Consider the following 24,054-nt stretch of genomic DNA (forward strand, 5'->3'; position numbering starts at 1 on the left):
GCTGGTTAAAGGGATGCAAACTTTTCAATCCCCCTTCCCTCTGCTCCAAATTAAGGAGCCAAAACCTTAGGACAGAAACGAGCAAACACGTTATGACTTCCCAGCTGTGGTTCAACTGAGGCTCTCACCATATGAATGGAAACAGCTCAGTCTCTGCTGAGGGCCAGAGCCTGGTGTGTGCTGCAGGCTGGAAGTGAGCTCCAGGAATAAGAACAAGGCAGGAAAAACGTGGGAAGCACATGGCTGCATCGTGCACGCCTTTAATCACTTATCTGACCCCCCTTTTCCTGAACATACGTTAGCACGCACACAAGAAAGAAGAACAGTTGCTGTGAACACACAAGAAAGAAGAACAGTTGCTGTGAATTTTCTGTGCACTTGCTCAATTTGCTCAAGAATGGTGAGAACAAGTGAGAACAGAAGCGCTGAACTGGAGCTTTCATAAGGAAATCACTTGCGCCTTCTGCTGGAACCTGACAGCCAATTGGTTTCTGGTAAATTACCAGAAATGTTTCTTAATTAAAAAGAAAATATAGGAAAAAACCCAACATTTTGAGAAAGGCAACTTATTCCTCCACAGTGAAGGACGCAGCCAAATTTCCACTAATGGCATGTACATGCCTTGGAGATTCAACTGTTCCTTGTTTCAGTGAGGAAAGGCTTCCACAAGACTTTCTGCAGCCCTTGGTGCAAAAGCTGTGGATGGGCAGCAGTGGAGCTTGCTGCAGGAGATATTTCCTCTCCCACTGCAGAGTTCTCCAGCTGCCAGGAAGTAACTGGATTTCAAAATCTGATTATTCCTGCTGCTCGGATACCTGCCCACCCATTTCCAGGCAAACAGCACAAGGATTGATTAAACCACAGGACAACAGCTCTGTGCTCACAAGAAGGGAGGGAGGTGATCAGCTGGAGAGAAACTGCTGCCAGCCACAGAAGGATGATGCCTTCTTGTTGAAAAGCTCCTTCCCCACTGCTTAGAACTCTCAAAAGAGTTGGGAATCCCTTGAATGATTCTTGACAGTTGTCCCCCCAGTGTGGGATTTAATGGCTCAGCTGTCCATGGGATGGGGAACATGATGCAGTTCCTTAAAACACCAGCCCACACTACCAACACAAGCCCTGCTGGCACAGAGGCCAGACACGAGTCAGACTCGGATAAAAAACAGCCCAACTTGCCAAACCTATGAGGTCTGATCCAGTTGCTCAAGATCTGCCTCTATCCAGTAAAAGCTATTACCTCTGACACAATTTCCTGCAAAGGAGGGAAAAGCACAATTAGTGGGCTGACAGAGCAGCAGTGGCAGCTGGGCTGCAACAGCCCCTGCAGTGCTGACTGGAGAGAAAGCAGTCAGGGCTCTAGAAAAACTCATCCATTAAAAAAATAAAAGATGCTCTGAACAACTTCACCTCTTTTCTGCTGTCGGAAAACAGTCTTGTTAAGCCATGTAAATCAGGAGTAAGGCACTAATCCTTCACCAGAGCCAAGGGGATAACAAGCAGAACGTGGCGCTGGTTTGGCCTGCCTGCTGCTGGCATGGGAACAGATGGGGACAGGGACAGGTCCTCCCTGGGAGTGACTCCTGTGGCCTCCCTAGACCAGCCTCCAGGGAAGGAAAACAATCACAGGGCACTTTCAGAAAACTGGCTACACTTGCAGAGCCTTGCTGACACTGGGTCAGTGGACAGCCATCGAGTTGAGCAGCTTGGAATTCCTGCTATTGATCCAAGGAGGTTTTTGCTTCCTGTGCAGAATGAGAACAGTTTACATTGGAGACATGTAATTTTAGGAGATCTGATAGCCAGTGCTGCTAGCTGGGTACACAAGAGGCCAAGTGCTCAGCTGGCAGTGCCTGGAAGGTGTGCTCACCCTCATTGGGGCTGGTGGCAGCTAATGCTGATTTTTGCCAGGTTTATTGTTCACCAGCACTCACTTGAGTGCCCTTTCTCTAGGGAGAGAGGAGAAATGAAGACAAGAGCACACGAGGAGCAGAGCAGCAGGCGGAATGCTCCTGGTGCAGCTCGTGGCATCCCTTGAGTGAAACCTCCTGGGGCAGATTGCAGGAGGGGCTTTGCTCCTTCCAGTGCTGATGGAGGGTGTCACCCTGGGAGGGATCCAAACCCCCACAGCTGTGTCACATCTCTGTCTTATTAGGGATAGGGCAAATGGAATATTGGTATTACATGGGTCAGCTATGATGCATGTAAGGACATTGGTATTTCGTAGCTCAAAGAGACACTTCCATAGTGAAAATCTCATTTTTGGCTGTGAAAAAATAGACCAGATAAAGTAATGAAATTATGGAATTATCCTAATTTAAAGGCACTAATGGAAAAATCACCATTTTTAATTCAGCTTATTTCCTTTGTGCATTTGACAGTGCACTGTCTCATTGTTCTCACTGTTCCTCATGCTCCAGCCATTTATTTTACCCCTCACCAAATCCTTGCAAAAATGAGGAAGGATTTTTTAATGAAGTTTTAATATTTCTTAAAATAATATATTCACAGTAATGTAGTCCAAAGTGAGATGAGAATGGGTCAGAACAATTTAATAGGTAGTAACCATTTAATCCAACAAGGACGCCTTTTTAAATCAAAGTGCCCACGTATTTTTAGAACATTATAGAACATATTTATAGCCTCTCAATTAAATCAAAAATAGTCAGATACTTTTATCTAGTCCTACAGTTCCATGTTTTGCTAGCAAGGACCACTACCAAGTAAGAGAGCTGTACAACTCAGGACTTTTCCTTCAAATTTCAGAACTGTTTACCACAAATTTATGCAGACACTAACCTTGCCACCCCTCAGCCTTTTCATCTGTGCAGCAAAGCTGCTCTCTCTCACACAAGTAGAAGCGAAAAGCTTTCATTCATGGCTTGTGAAGTAGCTCTACTTGTAAAGCACTTGAATACTTTCTTCTTTGGACCAGTGATTATCACTAATTTTTAAAGAATGAGTAAGTGCTGAAATGGGAAGATAGCAGTGGCACAGTGGGAGGATACTGTTTTCAAACATTTAATATTAAACTAATGGAACACTTTGGAATCTTCTTAAGTCTTGTCTGATAATTTCTTCTCCAGAAGAAGACTAATTTACTAAACATCCAGGTCACTGTCAAAAACCAGTGTATTCTCACTTGTCATCACATGGCAATCAGAGCATAACCACATAGTTTTACATGAAAACGAGCCCCACACTGATGAGCTGGTGGAATCCCATGGCTGAGTTTAATTTCATTATAATAACACTTTGTTATTACTACCATTTAATTTAAGCAGCTGATCAGAGATTTAAGCAGTGCTCTAATACTACTTTGATTTAAATTATTTCCAGCTCCTCCTGCCATTTTCTCTTCAGGCTGCTCACAAGTGCTGTAGAAAACCCTGCTCATCCATCAGCAAACCATACAGGCAAACTGAGCTTGTTTGGGACCATGGAGATGTGAAGGGAAGCAGACAGGCAAAAATGAGGTGGAAGATCCAGTAGAGGCTGTTTTCTAGAAATAAAAAATTAAAGAGCTGCAGCCCCTGTTCCACATGTTTGACTAAATCTATGGATTTTGGGGACAGCATCTTGTTATTTCTCCCAAGGCCAAGCTCACACAGCAGCCTTTAATTGACTCATCCACATCACTGGCATTATGCAATAGGACAAAAAATACTTTGCAGCTCCAACGTGCAGCCTGGGGCACACACAGGTCACAGGAGTGTGCCTGGGCACACGGGCCAGCTCTCCTTCCTCAGTCCCCTGCCACAAATGTCAACATGGACACATCGTGTGAAGAAAGCTACACCTGCCCTGGCTTCACTGGGTGAGATTTACACTTGGTGAGATTTACACTTGGTGAGATTTACACTGGGTGAGATTTACACTGGGTGAGATGATTTACACACCGTTTCTCCCACCTGGCTGGCGACTACAGGAGTTCAAAAGCCCCCAAAGGAACCTCCACCTTGACCTGAGAGGGAAGCAGAGAAGTGGCACAGCAGGGATGAGCAGTAAGACAATACCCCCGTGTTCCAAGCGCAGAGAACTCACCGAGTGCACAGGAAAGGAGCTGTGCCGGCTCAGAAAGGAGTTAGACACTGACATAGTGAGGCCCTGAGTGGCACCGCAGTCCTCGGGGGTGAAGGGCACTTTAGGCTGCTGGACACAGTAGGAGACAGAAGAGAAAGAAGAGGCAGCATAGGAGGCCTGCTGAGGAGGGGGGAGAAAGCAGGAGACACAAGACACAGAGAAAGAGAGCACAGAAAAGGTGATGAATAAAGGGAAAGAAATGCTAGCTGTAAAACAATGCATATAATGGCTGGCTAAACAAACAGCTATTCATGCAGCTCATCAGAGCCAGACACACCAATATCCCTTCCTTGAGCTCAAGAGGCACGACAAAAATCACAATTCAAATCTTCTTTGTTTCACAAATCCCTTAAAAAATGAACTCCTGCCTCCCCCTCCCCGCTCACCCATGGACAGCTGCTGCTGGCACAGACAAGCTGCTCCTGGCTGCCCTTTTGTCCCCTTGCCGTGGGGGCAGACACCCAAAGGAGGAACTGCCTCTGAGCACACACTTCTTGCACATTACTATTTTTTTCTGGCAACCTGCAGATTGGGAACTTGGCCTCTCCAGTGGATCCTCACTGGTACTGCTGTGAGACTGGGTGACAGTGACATCCTGCCATTTCTCTGTCCAGTCCAAGATTATAATCATTTGCACAGGAGGCAGCTATTACACCCTAAGTGAAAAATCCTGGCAAGGAGTTTCTCCTGAATTCCCCTATGGTAAGGAGACTGAGAGAGGATAAGGTATATTCAGGCTTTCTCAGACTTGTTGAATAAAACATACAATGTAAGCATACAATCTTATTTTTGATTAAGATCTGAAGCTGACAAGAAAGGACTTCCTCATTATTATATTATAGAAGAGTCCATCCAGCAAAACTTGCTGCTCCTAGAGCAGCTGATTCCCATTTAATTTGCCAAATAAAATCTCCCAGGGCAGCAGGAGCAGAGGAACAAGAGTGTGGTGGCTTTTACAGGGACTGTGGCATATAAGCCATCACCTGCTTGCACCTCTTTCCCGACAGAGGGATGAAGGGAGGGAGGCTGCACTTGAAGAAACCTTTGCTTCAGGGGAACTGCAAGCAACACCTTGATGGTATCAGCTTGTAAAATGACAAAAATGGCCGGCAGGCAAAGCAGTGACATCTTGGCTGTCCAGAAAATGATTAAAGGGAAGCAAAGAAATGCTTTACTTCAGCCATCAAATTCAGGACAGGAGAAGAATTTCCCTTCTGCACAATGGCTGCAGCAAATCTGTGCTTTGCAAACTCTGACCATGACTGTGCAGCCCAAGTGACCTCTAGAAATGTCACTGAAGTGCAGCCACCTCCAGGAGGGGAAGGCAGGCAAGGGACTGCAAGGAACAAGTGACAGTGCAAGGGTCACACTGATGGGGACCACAGACCCTGGAGAACTGCCTGATCCTCCAGAGATGAGTCCTGTAGACTCTATAGTATCCCTGCATAGCAAATGGGATGCCAGCATTTAAGGTCTTGTCCCCAGAAATAATTAATGCATAATACTCAGTTCAGCTTAGCCAAAAATGTCACTTTATCTTTTTAGGACTCCTACTTGCATCACAGGAATGTAGTTATGCAAATCCCAAAATTAGAGTTAAAAAGTAACACTCTGGGGCACGTACAATATGAAGAAATATTGCAAGAGTCACCCTCACAATGCTTAGACTATGGCTCTGTTCCCACATTTCTTCCCATTTTGTTAATGCCATAGCCAATTTAAGTAAGCTACATCAGAACAAAATAATCTTTTTTTTAAACAGAACAAATAAGATAATTAATATAAACAAAATACCTTGGGTTGGAGTTGGAGAAAAAAAAAAAAAGAGAGAGAAAAGAAATTAAATGAAAACCCTCTAAAGGAAATGGGACAAAATTCCACCCTCCACTGAGGTTGGAAACAAAACTGCTGCTGCCATCAGTGAGGTCAGGATTTTATTCCCCACATGGAAAATGGCCCTTTCTGTGCTGTTAAACCCACCACCCACACACATGTGGATGTGCTTTTCCCTGCTGGCAGGCTGGGGGCCAGCAGAACACTGAGAAACAGGTAAAATCCTCACTCACACAAGGGGACTAAGGTGAAGGAAACATGAGTGAAGTAGTGGCTGTACCCAAGGTCTGTGCATGACAACATAACAGCAGTTATTCTGTTTAAACAGTTATTATTAGTGGCATCTCTGACAACAGTTTCAAAACAGCAGTGGGAACAACAGTGCAGCAACCTCTTGAAAATAGTGTTGCTCAGTGTGTCAAAATCTTCCAAGCAGTTGTCGTTACACAAGCCTGGCACAGATTCAGCCCTGCCATGTGGAAGACAAACGTTTCATTTTTAGGGCATTTTAGGACTTTCAAAGCTTACGGGGAACGGTCTGAACGTGGAGTCGGAAAGCAGCAAAACCACACACGATGCAAAATGCCTAAAACCACGTTCACAAGCTGCCAAGGAGCACGATGTGAGACACCAGTGAGACATCCTCCCACCAGCTCTGCCTGTCAGAACCAGGAGCAGAAGAGCAGAGCTGCTCCTGGTGGCCCTGCCGGGTGTCCCCGAGGTGTCACTCACCAGCTGCCGCTGCTTGGGTGGGAGAGCAGGAGGAGGTGCCAGATCTTGAGAGGAGTCTAAGCTGATAAAGGAGTCATTGATCCCGTAGACTTCCCTGAGGTACTTGTTCTTCTTCTGGTAGATGTGCTCGTTCTGAGGGGTCTGGTAGAACATGGACGGCTGCGGCTCTGAGTAGTCTTCCACAAACTGCATGTAGGCCATCACTGCAAGGCAAAGAGAGCTGACACTCACTGTCCTGCTCTGCAAACCCCAGCTGAGGGTCAGCAGGCAGCTGCTTGTCCTCAGAAGGGCACCCACAGCTGCCATCCACCTTGTAAATGTAAATATTCCTCCTGCAAGCCAGCACACAACAAGCACCATCCCAGGCCACAAACACAGCTGATAATACTCTGGAACCAGTGAGCTCTTGAGAAGTCTCATTCACTGATGCTTAGCCCAAATCCTCACCTAATCCATGGCAATTCTGAGAATATTCCTCAACAGCTAATGTCCAAAGTCACCAAAAAAAACCATAATGGTGTCAGTCTGCTTTTTAAGAGTGTAACAATGCAACCTGGACAATAAGTCTCTAATAATTCTTGTGACCACAGTAAGTCTCATATCTGCAGTCAGCAAGATTTCTAGAACAAGGAGGCATACAGTGTTTCTCCATTCTAGCAATTCTCCATTCTCCATTGTTATCAGAGAACACCTATCTGTGAGACTGCATGTGCCTCTCCCTCAGCTGTTTAAATGCCACTGCCAATCCTGGTACAAAATACTTAATCACAAAGTAATTACTCCTGAAAGTGTCCCTATCCACGTGCTCCTACCTCCTTAGCTCAAATCTGACACCCTTTGCTCCCATCCCTTTTTAAAGCAACTTACCATCTCCAGTTTTCAAACTCAGTGGATTCACAAGCTTTTGTGAGATGTGGCTCAATGGAAATTTAAATGGGATCAAACCTTGTCTAGAGGACTTTTCATCTGTACAATACACCTTCCAAAATTTATAAAAAAACCCACACAGGTGAGCCTAGGCAGCTCTGACAGAGAATTTAGTTACTGCTGCAAATTTTAGTGTTGGAGGGGGAGGATGCTATCCAGTGCCACAGAAAGACTACTACAAACCCACCCCCATTATTAAGGATCAAAGTGTGCTGAATAATGTAAAACAAAGGAAGAACCTGTTTCTGTACAACTGAGAGCAGGAGAAACAGATACAAGTGTCATGGGAAGGACTAACCAAGGCCTTCTTGTAAACATGCTGTCATGCACCAGGCACTGTGATCATCCCTCCCTTCCTCCTGATAAACAAGCAGTTGTTACTTTTTGTAAATCTGGTCATTCGGTGGCCATTATTCATCTTCTGCTGGCATTTCAGTTGTACAGCTGAAAGGAGTGGATGACTTCAGTGAAAGCCACAAATGCAAGGAGAACAATGCAGGATTTGCACACCATGAAGTTGGTTCCCACACTGGCTGCAAGGCAAAGTCCTCTGTTCACCTGCCAAGGCAGACCCCCCAGGCCAGCTTTAAACAGGATACAGCCCTGCAAATGTGTCAGCAGGAAGGAGTGGCTTTGCACCTGTCTTGGGCACCTTTTTTCAGATTTCCTCTAATATTTTAAACTCTATTTAGAAAGGGAGTTAACACAGCTGCCCTTCCCCAAAACAATTATAACCCTCTTCCAAAAAAATAGAATAAAGAAAAAAAGAAATAATGAAAAAAAAAAAACCAAAAAAAAAAACAGGTCAAGGCAATGGGAGCACAGGAAATGGAGCTGATGGATTTCAGTCCTGACCGGTAACACCTGCTGTCCCCACCCTGTGACCCCTCAGTCCTGCCAGTGGACAACCTGCTCATGTCCTGCAGTACAGCCAGTCCTGCACAGCTCTGCCAAAGCTGCTGGAATTCCGACCTCCAGCTCTCCCTGCCACCTGAGCCTGCCCTTCTTCCTTCCTCAGAATCCCTGCTCTTTCCCAGAACAACCTCACTGTGAAAGGAAGCATGTTCTGGAAATACTGTCTTATTTGGAATCATGGTGATGGTGCAGGAAATACAGAATTACTAAAACAGTCCTTTCAAGTTGGCTAAGGTGCTCCTGTGCCCTGGAAAATGCCTTGATATCATATAACAACTTCAGGGGACAAGATCTAAAGAAGGCTTCTAAAAGCTATTTCTCTAGCAGCAAAACTGAACTAAGGATCAGGAGTCCTTGCAGAAGTGCAGAAGACGAGAGCTTGAGGGAAAGACCACATTTTGAGAGCTCATCAACTGAGCAGGACAAAAGCCAAGAAGGCAGGCCTGGCAGCGCTGGCACAAATGCAGCAGAGACTGCTGAATCCAGATCAACCCTTCGTGTTGAGTCACCTACACAAAGCAGTGCTTCACTGAACACCCAGGTCTGCAGACACCACTGGGGATCCATAGCTGAGAGCTCCTGGAACAGCACCAAGCACTGCAATGACACCACAGCTCACAAGTGTTGATGAAAAGGGCATCACATTAGACACTTGGGTAAAATTAAATCACTGCAACTCAGGGCAGTGAGCCTGAATGCTGTCGGGAGCCTTAACTCAATCTGCAAGGGAATAATGAAGAGCTCTTTTATCTCAGCTCTTTATGGGGCTAATGCATCCCATTGTCATGGCAGTTCCCCTGCCTGGCTTGTTCCAACTGGTCCTGGGCAGGTGAGCATGTCTCTGCCTCTACTTTGTCATCTTGGTTTGCAGGCAAAGTGAAAATCAGTTGGGATGGTGAAATACAAACCTGGCACTGCAGAGTGCAAATCAAAATAGGCATCATTAAAATCCTGCCAGTCTTGAACAGGAGAGTAAGAGAGCAAGAGCACTCCCTTGACTCCTGTTTGCAAAGGGTCTTCTCTCCCCCTTTCCCACTGGTTTTTAACAAGGCAGAAATTTAAAAGCAGATGGGAAATTACATCAGCAGCTCAGCTCAGGCTGCACGCCCTGCAGCAACTGTGCAGAGGGAGGGATGGGGGCTGCAACTCCCCAGTGAGCAGCTGGGGTGGAGTGACAGTCTCAAGGCAGCACCCCGGGAGAGAAGGGAGGCGTGAGTGAGAAACCTCTCCCACCACATGCCCAGTTTATGTCAGTTCTTAACCCAGACAGAAAATATGTGAAATAAAAAAAAAAAAACCATGAAATCTCAGACTGAGGCTGGAACACCTTCCCAGCAATCTGCTTGCAGTGCCTTGACTGTCATTTCTGAAGGAGCTAAAGCTGCTCAGGGATTTCCAGCACACACCAGCTCTGCCCATATGGCAGAAGTCACAGGTACTGCTCTCCTGGAGCCTGCTCCCCTCATCTGCAGGAGAGAACCAGTGGTTGTTGGAGTCCAAAGGGGTAATTAGGAGATGATCAGCACCAGGGCACACCTGCAGTAAGGTGAGGCACACCAGCATCCCCCCTGGAGGACTCCCTGACAGCCCAGCCCGACCCTGGTGCTGTTGGCAGCTGGGCCCTGCACGGGCACAACAGATTTGTGTGCATGGGCAAGAGCCAAAATAATGGACATTCTTAAGCTATACCACACAGCAACTCAGTGGAGAAGTCAAGGTCAATGAGGCAGTCGTTGCTGTCACCTCTGGGAGCAGAGCTGTTCTTCACAGAGCTGGCATTATCCGCTGGCTAAGCCCAGCCTGCCCTCAGCATGGTTCCTGCAGTTAAATACCAGCTGCTCACTGGGCACCAGGCTGCGTTTTGTTCCCACTGACAGCGAGGGAAACGTGAATAAGTGCCTCACCAGTAGTTTCCAAGCTGTTTGGGGAAAGGATCTTGTTATTTCTGACTCTGGGCTCTTAATGGCAGAAGCTGTTCCGTGTCTGTGTCTTGTTCAGTAGGAACACGACGCTGGTGCTCAAGCAGCAGTCTGGAGTAATTTGCCCTTAGCACAGCAACATGTGCTCTTACAGCACAGTAAAATAACCATAACTCATGCCAGACTAAAAGCTCTATCACTCCTCTGTGTAAATTATACAGAAATCAACTCTTGGAGGTCCCTCTGAGCACAGCTCACAGCAATACACAAGGTTAACTCAAGCAGATCTTCTGTGTATTACCAATAAAGACCATCAGTGTCTCTGATGCAACACTTACTGCCAGCTACCAAGAGATGTCCCACAACAAAGGCACTACAACCAATTCCCATCTCTGGATCTTTTTAACAAATCTATGCATCTCCTCCAGGTCCCAGGAGCTTGTTGAGGTTGTGGAAGCAGCGCTGTGTGATTACACAAGAATATCCACATGCATCAGCCTCTGGGCAAAAAATATCCTGGGTGTCACCACAGAGCTTGAGTAATGTTTGACTGGCCTTTTAAATGCTGAAAAAGTAAAACTAGCAACCACAAATCCATGGTGTGATATACTGTGGAGTAAAAACAACCGAAAACAAGTTCTCAGTGTCACATGAATGCAACTAAAACATTTGCAGCCGTCAGGTATCAGCCCCAGGACTACCAACAAGTTTTGCAGCAAGGATGCTTTATCAAATCAGCGTTGACAACACATTAGGAAACAGCTCCTACCTCTCCTAACAATGCAATCTGATCAATACTCCCTCTAATCCAACATCAAAGAAGATTCACACAAGGCCTTGGTACTGAGGTTAAAGTTGTGCTCAAGCAGTAATGCAAATTGCTTTTAAACTTGTTTTCAAGTAACTTTTTGGCATCTTGTGTGATACCAGAAAACAAAGACATGGGGCTTGAAGACACAAGCAAACAACTCAGATCTCTCTTTCAAATGTCAAGACTTCCTCTTACCCAAGACTCACCCAGGAATCTCCCCTCCACTGAAGCTGCCTACGTGCACAGAGGTGCATTTCCCTGCATCCATCCCAGCCTGAGTGGTGCAACAGCAGATCCACAAGGATCTGATCCTGCACTAACGTGCTCTATATCACAGCCCCTGGCAGCTCGTGCTTCAGGTGAGGATTTTGAACAGCACAAGCTATAACACCTTGGCCTGTGCCTATTTACTTCCTCTCTGTTGTCCATCTCATCCTCTTTTTTAGCTGATTTTAGTGTCTTTAACTGCTTGATTACCAGAGAGGAACAAAAGAGATTTCCTGCATATGGGGACACTTTTATGACCCTCACTTCGAGGTGGGTCAATCCCTGTGCTCTGAGTAAAATCCCTGAGGGTTACTCATGTGGACAGGTCATTCAGGGATAATGGAAATGCTTTTAGACAAGGCATATTTTTAAAGAAGTGACTGGCAGTACACTACATAGGAATGGAGAGAATACACCCTGACACCACACACCCCTCTTACTCCCACCCTTACACATAGAATTGCAGCATCTTAGACTGGTTTGGGTTGGAAGGAACCTTAAAGAATCCAGTTTCAACCCTCTGCCATGGACAGGGACACCTTCCACCGAACAAGGTTGCTCAGAGTCCCATCCAGCCTGTCCTGGAACACCTCCAGGGACAGGGAGTCCACAACCCCTCTGGAAAAAAATTATTCTCAGTGAGAAGTCTATAAACTGCAGGAAGGAGCCAGAAGGCCAACTCAGCACTTTGAAATCAGCTCTTCTCTTGGGCAGCCAGCCATGCAATGTAATGCTCTTCCTCCAGATATTGTATACATTACCTCCTCATGCAACACACAGCTGCAAAGGCAGCCAGTGACCAGTAAACCAATATCTGCTGGATCTCACTGTGTAGTCCACAGCCTTCCCTGGCAGAGCACTGTGGCTGCCTGTTTGGCAAGAGATTTCATATTTTTCAGCCATGAACATTAAGGAAATCAGAAGATGGTTGTGAGCTTGAGATGTGGTCAGCCCTGGTGTGCCAGGAGTCTGGCTGGGGACAAGAGCCTTTGCTTTTAGAGGCTGCTTGTTTTAATGATGTGGGAAATTCTCAGGCATCCAAAGGAAATAAGATCCTGTAGCAAAACAGCAGTACTGGACTCCAGTTAATAGTGTTGTCTTGCACAGCTATGTGGGTGACTGTGCTCCTATTGCCAAGAACTGCTCTGGCAAGGCTGGGTTTTGGACAGAAAAATAGTCCTTTCTCTGAGCTCTTGGAGAGGACCCAACTCTCCTCTGCAGTGGGAAAATAAAATTGAGGAAGGGGGGGAATGAACTGACTTAAAAAGGGAGAACAGACCAGAAAGATCTGCAAGCCAGAGTGCCTCAAAGACTCACATTCAGGTGAACAGAAAAGTAACAAGATCTCACTACAGTAATGAAGAAGCTGTGTGATTCCAGATCCCCTGGGCCTGGATTGATCTTGGTCCCAGGAATCACTCCCTGCCCACCACAGCACTGCCACTTCCCCTCCATATCTTTGATATTGACCAACTGCTTTTGACACTCAGACTCAACTAGTTAAGAGCATCACCATGACTTAGTAATGATCAGAAGCACCACAACTGCAAGGCAAGAAACCAAAACCCAAACGCAGGAACTCGCTTACTGTGCTTGTTTTTCTTCTCTGGCAGAGGTGGCGGCTTTTCTGGGTCACTGTTGGAATCTGGAGCAGCAAAATCAGCCATGAATTCCACTGGTGCTGAAGAGTTTCCTTGCTGGAAAGGCAGCACAGCAGCGAAGGGGGTGAAGGGCACTGACGGGACGAGCACGGCGCTCTGCAGGTCGTCCTCGGAGATGTTGTCGTACTGGGACGGGTGCCGCTCGTAGGACACCCTGCAGCCCGAGCTCTCCGAGGTCTGCGAGGCTGCACTCCTCCTCTTCTTCTCGGGCAGAGCTGGGGGAGTCTCTGTCGGCTGCGCTGCTCCCGAGAGGCTGCAGAATTCCAGTGGAGGAGAGCTGCCCTGCGGCAGCTGGAAAGTGTGTCCGTGGAAAGGGGAGCCAGACTCACCCAAGGACTCTGGCAATGGGCTGAGGACGCCTGGCCCCTGAGGAGGTATCTGATCAGCGTTGGAGAGGTCCTGCTGCAGGAATTCGTAGTCTGGATCATAGTGATCCGATTGATCTGGGTAAACAGAGGATGATGTGTTAGTTTCTCTCTTTTACTCTTTAGCCCTTCTCAGTTCTGTCCCTCCTATTCTCTAAGTTAATTAATCAGTTCATTTTAATCAGAGTGGAACTTCCTTGCAGCTGGGACTATCTTTTTACACTTTCTTTAACACACAGACTTCATATAACTCATAATTAATTCTTTACACTAGCAAACAAATAACAAAAATTCAATAGGTAGACAGCTGCATAATTTGTGTCATACTTATATTTTTATTTTCTTTCCTAGCATGTAGAAACAGCACTGCTTTTGTCTACCAGGACTGTAATTTCTGCAGACAGGGCTGAAATGAAGAAAACATTCCACTTGAGAGCTGAATTGAATTTGAGAACCATCACCTACAGCAAGGGAAACACATTCCCCTGGGCTTTTTCCTCTCTGACAGAATGTAGGAATCTGTGGTATTGATGATTCTGAGATTGTAGAATATCTCTGTCTGTCAGCCCCGCTGCCAAAGCAGAAGCCATAATTGGTCTGTGCTGGTTTCCAGGTTGTTTATTCTGTTGATCTCTCACATGTTCTGCTGCCCTGCCCAGCTCTGTCCTGCAGGGCAGCGTGTGGGGCTCTGCCCTCAGTGGGATGTGACAAACATTAAATACCAGAAACTCCCTGGGCTGCATTTACAATAACGTGCCAATATCTGTCACCTACCTTGGACAGTGTGTCCCCAGCCTGAACCAACAGAAAAATGCCAACACCACAGTGAAACATGGAGGGCATGAAGAAGGAGAAAAAGGACAAGGCACACCCAATTTCCTCCATCTTGTCCCCTTTGGACCCCTCATCTAGAATCCTAAAATTTTACTTTTGCACCCGTGCCACACTTAATTATTACTGATATCAAACACTCAGAGCTGGTAATTCATCCTGTAAGATTGAAAATTCTTTTCCATAGACAGAGATCACAGACAGTGTCTCTGGGGGCTCTGTCCAGGGGGGTTCCTGACCCCTGCCAGGGCAGCCAGAGGGATGCCCTGGATTCTGACAACAGAACAGCTCTGCACTGAGCTGCCTGCAGCAGCTCCAAGACAGCAGCTGCAAGTGCAGTGCATTTACTACATCACCTCCTGCACCTCAGCTGCAGAGCAGAGGCCAGGCCCCAGCAGCCCCTCTTACCCAGGGTTTCACAGCTTGTGTTGCGGGAGCACTGGCCGCTGTCGCGGTCCAGAGAGGAGAGCTGCTCGTCAGACTTGCTCAGTTTGCCAATGCTGCTGCACGGAGAGAGGCGAGGAGACTCTCCCCCGTAGGAGTGGCTTCCACCTGACAACCTCCTCTGGGCATAGCAGTCAACATCAAAATCCTTCGGGACAAAAAATAAAAAAGTAAAAAAACATCAAGTCACCATCACTCTTGGCAGCTCGCTGGTGAGGAAGATGCAGCTCGAGGAGCAAAGACCTCAAAGGAGGGGAGAGGATCATTGCTGCAGGCCCTCTCTAAGCTCATGGAGGACACAGAAACCCTCTGATGTGGTAAAGAGCCCATGCCAGGGAGCTCTGTGTGTTCTTAATTTCAAGCAAGGCTTGCTGGGCCCCCACTGGACTTTACAGATGCTGAGAAGATAACCAAGTTCTTCACAGCTACGTGACTGATGACTGCTTGTCATGACACTGAGACAAGGGAATGACACTGCAAGATTTCTCATGACATACCTGGGGCTTCAGCAAATACTTGGTTACCTCAGGTGCATGCAAAGGGAAAACAAACTACAGTGAGATACAACTTTCTGTGCCTATGGCGATGGTCCCATTTCAGAAATTACCTCAAGCTTATTAACCTGTGAGTGAACCCCTCACTTATTCCCACTCTGTCAGAACAACATTAGTGTGACTCTAATTTCAACTGAAGAGTGGCCACAGCTCTATCTGAGTCAGCCAAATGACTGCAGAGGCTCCCTAAGCCAAAGCTGAGGCTTTGGGGATGAGGACAAGATTTGATTTTTATGCAATTTGATATGATCCAGGTCCTCACTGCTGAGCTAGTAAGTTCCTGAATGGGTAAAGCAAACCCAGCCATTTACAACCTCATAAACCCCAGACAAGCACAAGAAATGGAATGTGATTAACACACAAACAACTTTCCCATTTTTCTATCAGAAAATGTACAAATTTCCCCAAAGCACCGGCAGCGGTCAGAGCAGTAGCTCAAACTATGGCTTGAGTTAAAAGATGTTTGAAATTGTGACTGGATGAAGACAGACTTCTGATCTCAGAGTAAACCCTGGTGAGATGTCAGGGAGCTCAGCTGCCCCCTGATCTATTGGACATGGCAAGACTCAGTCACTCCCATCCTCACACTATTACCCCTCAAGGCAACAAAGTTTGTAGCAATTTGTTAATTAAACACAACAACACTGTAAAAAAAAAATAAAAAAATTAAGCTGTCCACATTATTTATGACACTGCTGCTTCTGCCACTGCCACTCCCACTGCAGGCAGGGACCTGCAGCTCTCAGCAACTCCCTGAGCTCTTCCTGCAGCTCACAGCACACAAAGCCCCTTGGCTCTCACAAAGGGGTTGTGCCATTACCTGTCTGTTGATCCCAACAGGTAAACTGGACCCACTGGTAGCTCGGCTCATGGGGGCCACAACAGCCACTCTGGTTGGGGAAGGTGCAGACTGACGTTTTTTAGGGGGCAATGCTGGTGGAGGGCTGCAAGACACAAGAGGAATTGATGCTTCCATCACTCTTCCAGGAAAAAAAAGATTTTCAGAGGCTTCACAAGATGTTTTCCAGAAAGCTTTTGTCAGACAGGAGCTATTCAGCAAAATGTATCCACTAAAAATATTGATTTAAGAATACTCTCACAGGTAAGGTCCTGGTAAGTGAATTATTTTTTAAGGTTGGTGTTTCTCAAACAAAAACAAATGCTGTTGTTAAAAGTATTCTGAATGGTGCTAATTAGCATGGCAATTATTTCTTAATAAAAGCAGTGAAAATCCAAATTACATGTTTTGGTTGACCCAAATATTATTTCCATTTACAGAAGTCCTTCCCCCTCCTCAAACCTTCCTTCCAGATGTGAAAAATGCTCAAAGTTTCACAGATTTACAGGACAGGAAAATTATCTTTTTTGGTCTTTGCTTTCTTGGTGAACTTCAGGGAACAAAAGGGTCAGAGCTGCTCTCACCAGGGGCACTGTGAGGGCCCCACGTTTTGGCATGAATCTGTGTCAGACCCACACATTTACAATAACTTGTGAGAGTTTAACCCTTTGACTTTCAACTTTTGCTTCTAATGACACGTAATTCTGGTAGTCATCAAGCCTGAGAAGTTCCCAAGAGCACACAGAGTCTGTTCTTGGAACATACCACGAAATTTTTATATAACCTTTGAGAATTCATGAAATACACAGAAATGTGATTCTTTTTATCAGCCACAGGCCTTGATGCCACGTTTTCAAATTACCACAACACGTATTGTTCACACCAGCCATTAGCACCAGTACTAGAGAAGAAAAACAACACACACACAAAAACCTGCAAATTGGGGGTTTTCTCTTCCTTCTCAAAATAGAACATAGAAACTTTCATGTGGTTACTCTTAGAACAGAGTATGAACAACTAAGCACAAGGGGTTTTTTCACACACTCTTGGCTTTCACTCTTAAGCTGATAGGCAAAGCTGAACAACCTGGCTGTGCAGGACAGATTAGTAACTGCCCCTCAAGGTTAAAGGAACATTTCTCATGGGATACAGCAGCCTAAGACACTTGTACAGTGTAGAAATCATACAGTTTTATGTGAGGTTATTATGGATTTATGTGATGCCTCTCATGCGTGGATGTCAGGGCGTGGCACTATCCTCACATAAAAAGAAAGAAAGGAAAAGACACAAAAAAATAATATGAGAGACAGAACACAAAGCAGAGTCCAGGAGCAGGGAAAAATTGCTCTGGAGGACTGGAAATTCAAAAGCAACACTGACCCTCCTCTCTTGTGCACATTGTATAAAAACCAACAGGGATACTGGTGTTCTCTGGTCAGCTGGCTGGGCAGTATTACCTGTTCTCTGCCACACGAATGCTGGGCAGAGGGGGTTTAGGAGGTGCAACTTCTTCATCCATGGAGTCAGTCAGCAGCTCGTTGGATTGAGTCATGTTAGTTGTTTTGTTGAGGATCTCCATTTCTCGGTCTGTGAGGGGAAGCTCTGATGGGCTGCAACATGCAAAACACAGATTGCAGATCATAAACCACAGCTGGAACACAGCCCTGACAGGTTCAAACCTATTTTCAATCATGTGCTATCAGACAGGCACCTAGAGCAGAAGGCAGAATTTGCATCTGCAGGTGGAATTCCATGTATATGCAGAGCTCAGTGTGCATGTGACTCAAAGGTTGTTTCACTGCCAGATTTTGGTGTCTTTCCTACCACAGCATCTTCTCTTTTAGCAATCCTGCTGAAATAGATGGGGGGCTACATTAAGAACACCACCACCCTCTGTGAAGAACAGCTGAATATTTAACTCAACTCTCAGCAGTCAGAAATTATCTCTTCTCTATCAGTCCTGCCTGCAGAAAAAATCAGTGACCCACCTGTCAGATTTACATGCTGGTAAACTGGGTTTAACTGGGCTTGTGGGAGAGGGATGCTCCTGCTTTTCAATCGTGAGTCTGACCAGCTCCTGATGGATGGAGAGAAGAAAAAGAGAATAGTCACTATTTGTTGAATGCTGCACTTAAACATCCCAGAACACAAAGGGATGCTACTGCAGTAAACTCTTGGTTATGGTTTAATGATGGTGTGGACACAGAGAGAGCTGAGCTGGGTTTAAGTCTGGTACAGAGCCACACAAATGATGCAGAACAGCTGCTAAGGAGCAGCCTGCACCCAGAGGAAGTTTTGGCAGTATTTGAGTGAAGTTCATTACCCCTGACTGTATGGGGATTCTGCACAAACCCATATGTGTGTCTTTTTGCTGTATTTCCTCTTTCCTCTGTCTCACAAATGTGTTCCAGTCCACACAATATCCTAGATAATGGTAAATTGGCTTTACATACACAGATCTAAGTAAAAAACAGCCTTACCCGGTGGAGTACTTCATCTAGCCAAAACCAACATTAAATAATTGCTTTACATTTTATAAATAAGAATGTATTTGTTTCAAAAAGCAAGTTTTCTGTAAAATGCCCAACCAAAAATTAAACAGAGAACACCTTCATTTAACAGGCCTGCTTCCCCTGAAGCCACCTTTTAACACATTAGCAATAGAAGACTTAATCATTCAAGAAGCTACTGTAGAGTATCTGTTAGAGGCAGATAAAGCTCTGGATAAAGAGATAAGGGCATGATAATCCTGAACTCTAAGTCTGCCAGCAGTCAAAGCAACAATCATTCACGCCAGAAAGACAGAGAGAACATTTCATGGATGTCTCAGTCTGACAAATAGATCTCCTGCCCACAGATACAAACACATGCCCCTCTTACAGGCAGGCTGGAAAACTGGCAGTGCTTCCTGCCACTATTGGCTTCCCAGCATATTACACAAAGGAAACTGTAAGGGATCAATTTTAATTTATTTTATTTTTTTAAGCAGCCTGAAGTACAGTGTGATCATTCCAGTATCATCTTTGTGTCCTTGTCCGGAGATTTTGGAAACAACTGGCATTGCTCTCTCAGTGCAGTGGCTGTAGCTGGAATGTCACTGCCATCATCCCTCTGAGCAAGGAAAATACTCCAGTTCTGGCACTTTTACACAAGGCTCTACTGAAAGCTGAAGTTAACACAAACACAACAAGAGGAATAAAGTGCAAACACCATCCAAGTGTCCACCACAGCTGACTTTGGTCTCCATGCTCTACTTACACTCTTATGCTCCACAGAACGTACACTGTGTTACCCAAAAACTCAGCTTTCCAGAAGCTGTCCTGGAACATCCCACACAGGCTGGGGGAAGAGGGAGCACAAACAGATGTCCATGGGGACCAAAACTGTGAAGATGTCCCTGCTGGGACTGAGAGCCCTGGTGAGGAACAGCCTGTTCTGAGAAGTGTCCTGATGAGTAACATCACTTGACTCTTTTGGCTGCATTTGGTATTTTGGGGCTGAGTGATGACTCAATGGATTGCCACCTTTCTGCCCTCTTGACAAAATTCCAGTGCTGACAAGGTTTTTGGAGATCCTCATGCACTTTAACAGACTCAGGGCTGGACCCTGTGTGTCTCTGGAGTAGCAGCCAGCGAGGACTGCAAGCAGGCAGGAGCACAATAAGGGAAATAAAATGTATGGGCATCAAACCAAAAGCCAAAATACTCCTTAAACATCCCCCTGAGAAGGCAATGGAAGGGAAAGTGTAATGTCTCCTTTTCCTGACCTTTCTTCACCACCTTACACCAAAGCCAGGCCAACACTGCAGACCGTGGTGGTGGCTTGTGCTGCAGCAGTGCTGAGGAGCCCCAGGACTGAAGTGCTCCATTTTCCTATTTTGCCAGTCATAATGGACACCCAGTGGTCTACCACATGGGAATGCAGGTTAAAACAGGAGAAAAGCAATCCAATTTGGCTCAAAAGTATCTTCAGAATTATTCAAATCATTAGGACTGGGGGAAAAAAACCCAAAGCACCTTCCAGTGGAAGCACCAATGCATGACTGCAATTACCTGAGAGGATCAGTTCCCCTTCCAACTTTGCAAATATCACCAGACCCTGAATGTTTCTCCTCTCTGCTATCCCCAAATGAGAACTAGCATTTGGAAATCAAGCCAAAATCTTTAGCATACACACAGAGGTAATGTGCACACAACTGAGCCAGATGCACATTATGCTATTCCTTATCAACAAGGAAAGAGATTCCTGCAGCAGTAATTAGAGATAATTAAAGCCACTCTACAAACTATGCTACTTCAGCAAGCTGAAAATTCCACAATGAGATGGATTTTTGAAAAGTTATGTAATCAAACCAAGCAATTTTTTTCCTGCCTAGCAAAGCCCTAAAACCTGAGATCAAAATATCAAGTAACAGAGGTGAACAAGAATCTCCTTTATACTTAATTCCGAAAATAAAGAAGTAAGCATTGAAACGTGGAAGTGGATCGTGTGTTATCTGCCAGAAAAACCAAATAGGCTCTGCTGTGGAGAGAAGTCTCCATCTTCTCAGTTCTGCTTCCAGATTTGAAATGTGGCTTGGCCTTTCTAAAATAAACTTTGTTCCTTGCTGTGCAGGAGGTGAAAGCATGCTGCTTCCAGTTGCTGACCTCTTGATGGGCAAATACTCTCCCATCTCCCCAGACAGCCACACATCTGCTCTAAGGCTGGCCAGACATCAGCCAGCTCCAACTGGAAGGCCAAAATAACTTTTAATCTAAAAACAAAGCAGAGACTGATATATCTATGGTGCTGAGCAGGGCTCCACAGCCCATGGACATGTTCATGTGCTCCCAGGCTGGGCTGGCTCATGAAAAGACCTCCAAGACCTTCCCCAGTCTGCAGAAGACACAGCTCTGGCTGAAAGGCAACAGGTACCAAGGGTTTAAATATGGCTTAAAGTCAAAGAACAACTCCCAAGTTGTGTGCCCAAGTTTCCTGCCATGAGACCACACAACTCTGTTCCAGATCTGGGATAACACATCTCTCCCTAGGATTGTGCAGATTCAGTCAGTGATAACTCACCATTTGCTGGGAAATTACAGCACAGATTTTCACATCCTGCAAATTGCTGCTGAATTCCAGCACTAACAGCAGCTGAGATTTTAGGCTAAACTCTTTTCCTCTCTCCTGCTGTGCAAATTTAAGATCAGCTTTACTTTTAAAATGTGTAGCTTAAAGTTAAAGAGCATAGTGTGCAAAATAATCCTAGAAAATCCATGTTCTTTAGGTGCTATAAATTATTTGTCTCAAAGATACTTATTTAAAAGGCTTGTAAATTAATAGCAGATTTTAGTATCTGTGTTTGAGTGACATTAAAGAGATACCCAGATGATGCGGACACCAAACCAAGAGGCCTGAAAATGTGATAATCAAAGCTTGGGAGATCCAATTCATTTTTACATTTGGTTCCATTTAATAAAGCTGAGTCTGAGTACAGTGGAAGGTACCTGCTCCTGATGCATAACTCCAGGTGAAGCACCTGCTGCAGTTCTTAAACTCTATCCCAATTTTCCTTGTACAGTTGATTTAAACATTCCCCTTTAAATTCAGCCCTGCTCTTGAAAGAGATTTAACTTCCTCTACAGTTTCCAAAATAAGATTCCCAGGAGGTATGAGTCTGTCCACTGGTTCCTGAAGCCCAGATCAACCAAACTTTTAGCAACACTGCTAGGGCAGGTGAGTGATCAGCCCAGAGACAGCCTGGGACACAGAAATAATGGCTACAAGAACCTTCCCAGGAGGCAGGAGGGCAGCCAAGAGCTTTTCCAGGGTGGAACAGGGAGGGAATGCTACGAGCAGGTCAGACAATGGACACAAAGGTTTCTGTTAAACGGTTCCATTAGCAATGTAAAACTAATCTCCAGAAAACTGAGCTGAGCTCATCACCTTTTCCACACCCTAATCCAGCTGCTTAGAGTGGGGATGTATCACTGACAAATCCCTTGGAATTTCTCTTAAAAAATGGAGCTGCAGTCTTTCATTCTCTATGGGCATTGACAGGGAGCATTTTCCTTTTATTTTGCTGAGATAGAAAATGTGCAAACCACATCTCATAATCTGCATGGGAGACTGGGAATGACTCTCTGAAAATTCAATGCAATACTGAAGAAAGACCCATTGCTTCTTCCAATTCATCTAAATGCCTGGTTGAACATGCCAGAAGTTCACATTCAGAGCCAAACTGTGCTAGTCTTTAACTAGCACTCCAAGGAGGAACATTGCTTATGGAACAGTTGATTTAAGTGGTAGTTTACTGAAGGCAGAAATAGGACTTTCATATTTTACCTGCACTTAAAAATCTAGTTTACACAGACCTCTTCAAAAATACATTATTATATGCTCTTTATAATAAAATTTACAGTATTTGTCTCATGTACCTTGACTCCATCCAGAACAGCTTTTATGACATCCTTGACTGTTGTCACCATCTCCTTGTCCTCTGAATTCACCCCCTCCAGCATCACCTGGTCAGACCAGCGGATGAGGTTGGCCAGGCTCTGGTACACTCGGCTGTAGCAGGATGAGATGGCAGAACTGCACAGCAGGAGAGGGAGCAGTTGAAAAAGAAGAACAAAAAAAAAAAAAAAAAAAAATTTTGGAGATGTTCTAGAATGTTACGAGAGTGAGTTTCACACTGTGCGTTTCACTGCTTTGCTCTCTGACACTCAGAATTCGTGTTGAGCAGGTGACAAAGCTCAGGCTGCTCCTCCACTGCAGCTGCTCTCCCGTCCTCTAGCACCAAATGATGACAGTTTGAAGGTACAAACCACCAACAGCTCATCCCCAAGTATCAGAAGGAATTATCTAGGATGCAGATTAACACCGCAATGCTAAAAAAAATTCTTTCCATCTTAATTTACAGCTCCATCCTATGCCTAAATGTTAAAGATAAGCATTAAAGCTCTACATTTAAGTTGAAGCTATGTTATTTCAGTATTATCCTTCTTCCTTATTAGCTCTCCCCAAAACCACCTTGGACCACTGAGAGCTGACTCTATTAATTCCTTTACAAATCACTGCCTCGCTGTTTATAATGCCTGAAAACATGTAATTAAAATTACTTCTTTAGAGAAACTGAACTGAATGAATTTCAGGTTTGAAAGAGGAAGGGTGTTGCTTTGTTTTGTTTTTAATGAGAAACAGAATTTAATCTATTGTTCTGAAGGGAAAAAAAAAACTTTTGGAAGGATGACAACTTTAAATAAAAGTTAACTGTAACAACAGTGCTCCCAGGCATTTTCCTGGCCATTCTGAAAACACTGACTTCATTACTAAACAAGGTGTGTTAACAGCTCTGCCGATGGCAATGCTTCAGCAATTCTTTGTCACGTTAAATCAATTTCAAACTGCATCAAAACCATAAACAGATAAGAGAAGGTGTAATCTTGCAATCATTACTGATACAAGTTGTTCCAAATCCTCCCATTTCTCTCTGGTATCCATTCTACATTGGCTTAACTCCAGTAACTTCATTATCGGTGAGAAAAGAATCAAGCCCACGAGCTCCAATGAGTTTATTTAGGTGAATGAGCTCTGCAGGACTGGGGAAAGAACTACTGTCAAGTTTCAACCAGGGGATACAAACAATGGCAAGGACTTGATTGTTTGGGGTTTTTTTTTAAGGTTTGCTGCTTGCCATTTGTTCTCATTTGAAATAAAATTAGCTTGGTAGGAGATAGTTCCTAAGCAGGGCCCTCCCCATCTCTTTCTAAGGCTTTGATTTCTTTGCCATTAATCTTCAGTCTGCTTCCTTCTGAGGCAGTAATTGAAAGCCCATTTTGTGCAAGATTTAATTACTTTTTTCCTTGATGCAAATGCTTCCCTTAAAGTAAAAAGAA

General features: G+C 45.1%; 1 protein-coding gene across 8 annotated transcripts in view; it reads right to left on the bottom strand.

The window, feature by feature from the left end:
- The window catches only part of RAPGEF1 (Rap guanine nucleotide exchange factor 1), an 84,770-nt gene that overhangs the window by 22,813 nt on the left and 37,903 nt on the right, over nt 1-24,054 (bottom strand). For 2 of the 8 annotated variants that reach the window (XM_077787887.1, XM_077787884.1), the window contains exons 4-12: nt 22,594-22,750; nt 18,166-18,254; nt 17,635-17,787; nt 16,160-16,283; nt 15,283-15,309; nt 14,750-14,933; nt 13,073-13,588; nt 6,646-6,848; nt 4,042-4,200 (exon numbers count right to left, since the gene is read on the bottom strand). In XM_077787887.1, coding sequence (XP_077644013.1) covers nt 4,042-4,200; nt 6,646-6,848; nt 13,073-13,588; nt 14,750-14,933; nt 15,283-15,309; nt 16,160-16,283; nt 17,635-17,787; nt 18,166-18,254; nt 22,594-22,750 — 1,612 coding nt within the window. The remainder of the gene's footprint in view (nt 1-4,041; nt 4,201-6,645; nt 6,849-13,072; nt 13,589-14,749; nt 14,934-15,282; nt 15,310-16,159; nt 16,284-17,634; nt 17,788-18,165; nt 18,255-22,593; nt 22,751-24,054) is intronic. The other 6 variants (XM_077787889.1, XM_077787886.1, XM_077787888.1 and 3 more) reach the window with 3 other exon arrangements.

The sequence above is a fragment of the Lonchura striata genome, chromosome 22 (genome assembly GCF_046129695.1).
Source record: "Lonchura striata isolate bLonStr1 chromosome 22, bLonStr1.mat, whole genome shotgun sequence".
Taxonomy (NCBI): Eukaryota; Metazoa; Chordata; class Aves; order Passeriformes; family Estrildidae; genus Lonchura; species Lonchura striata.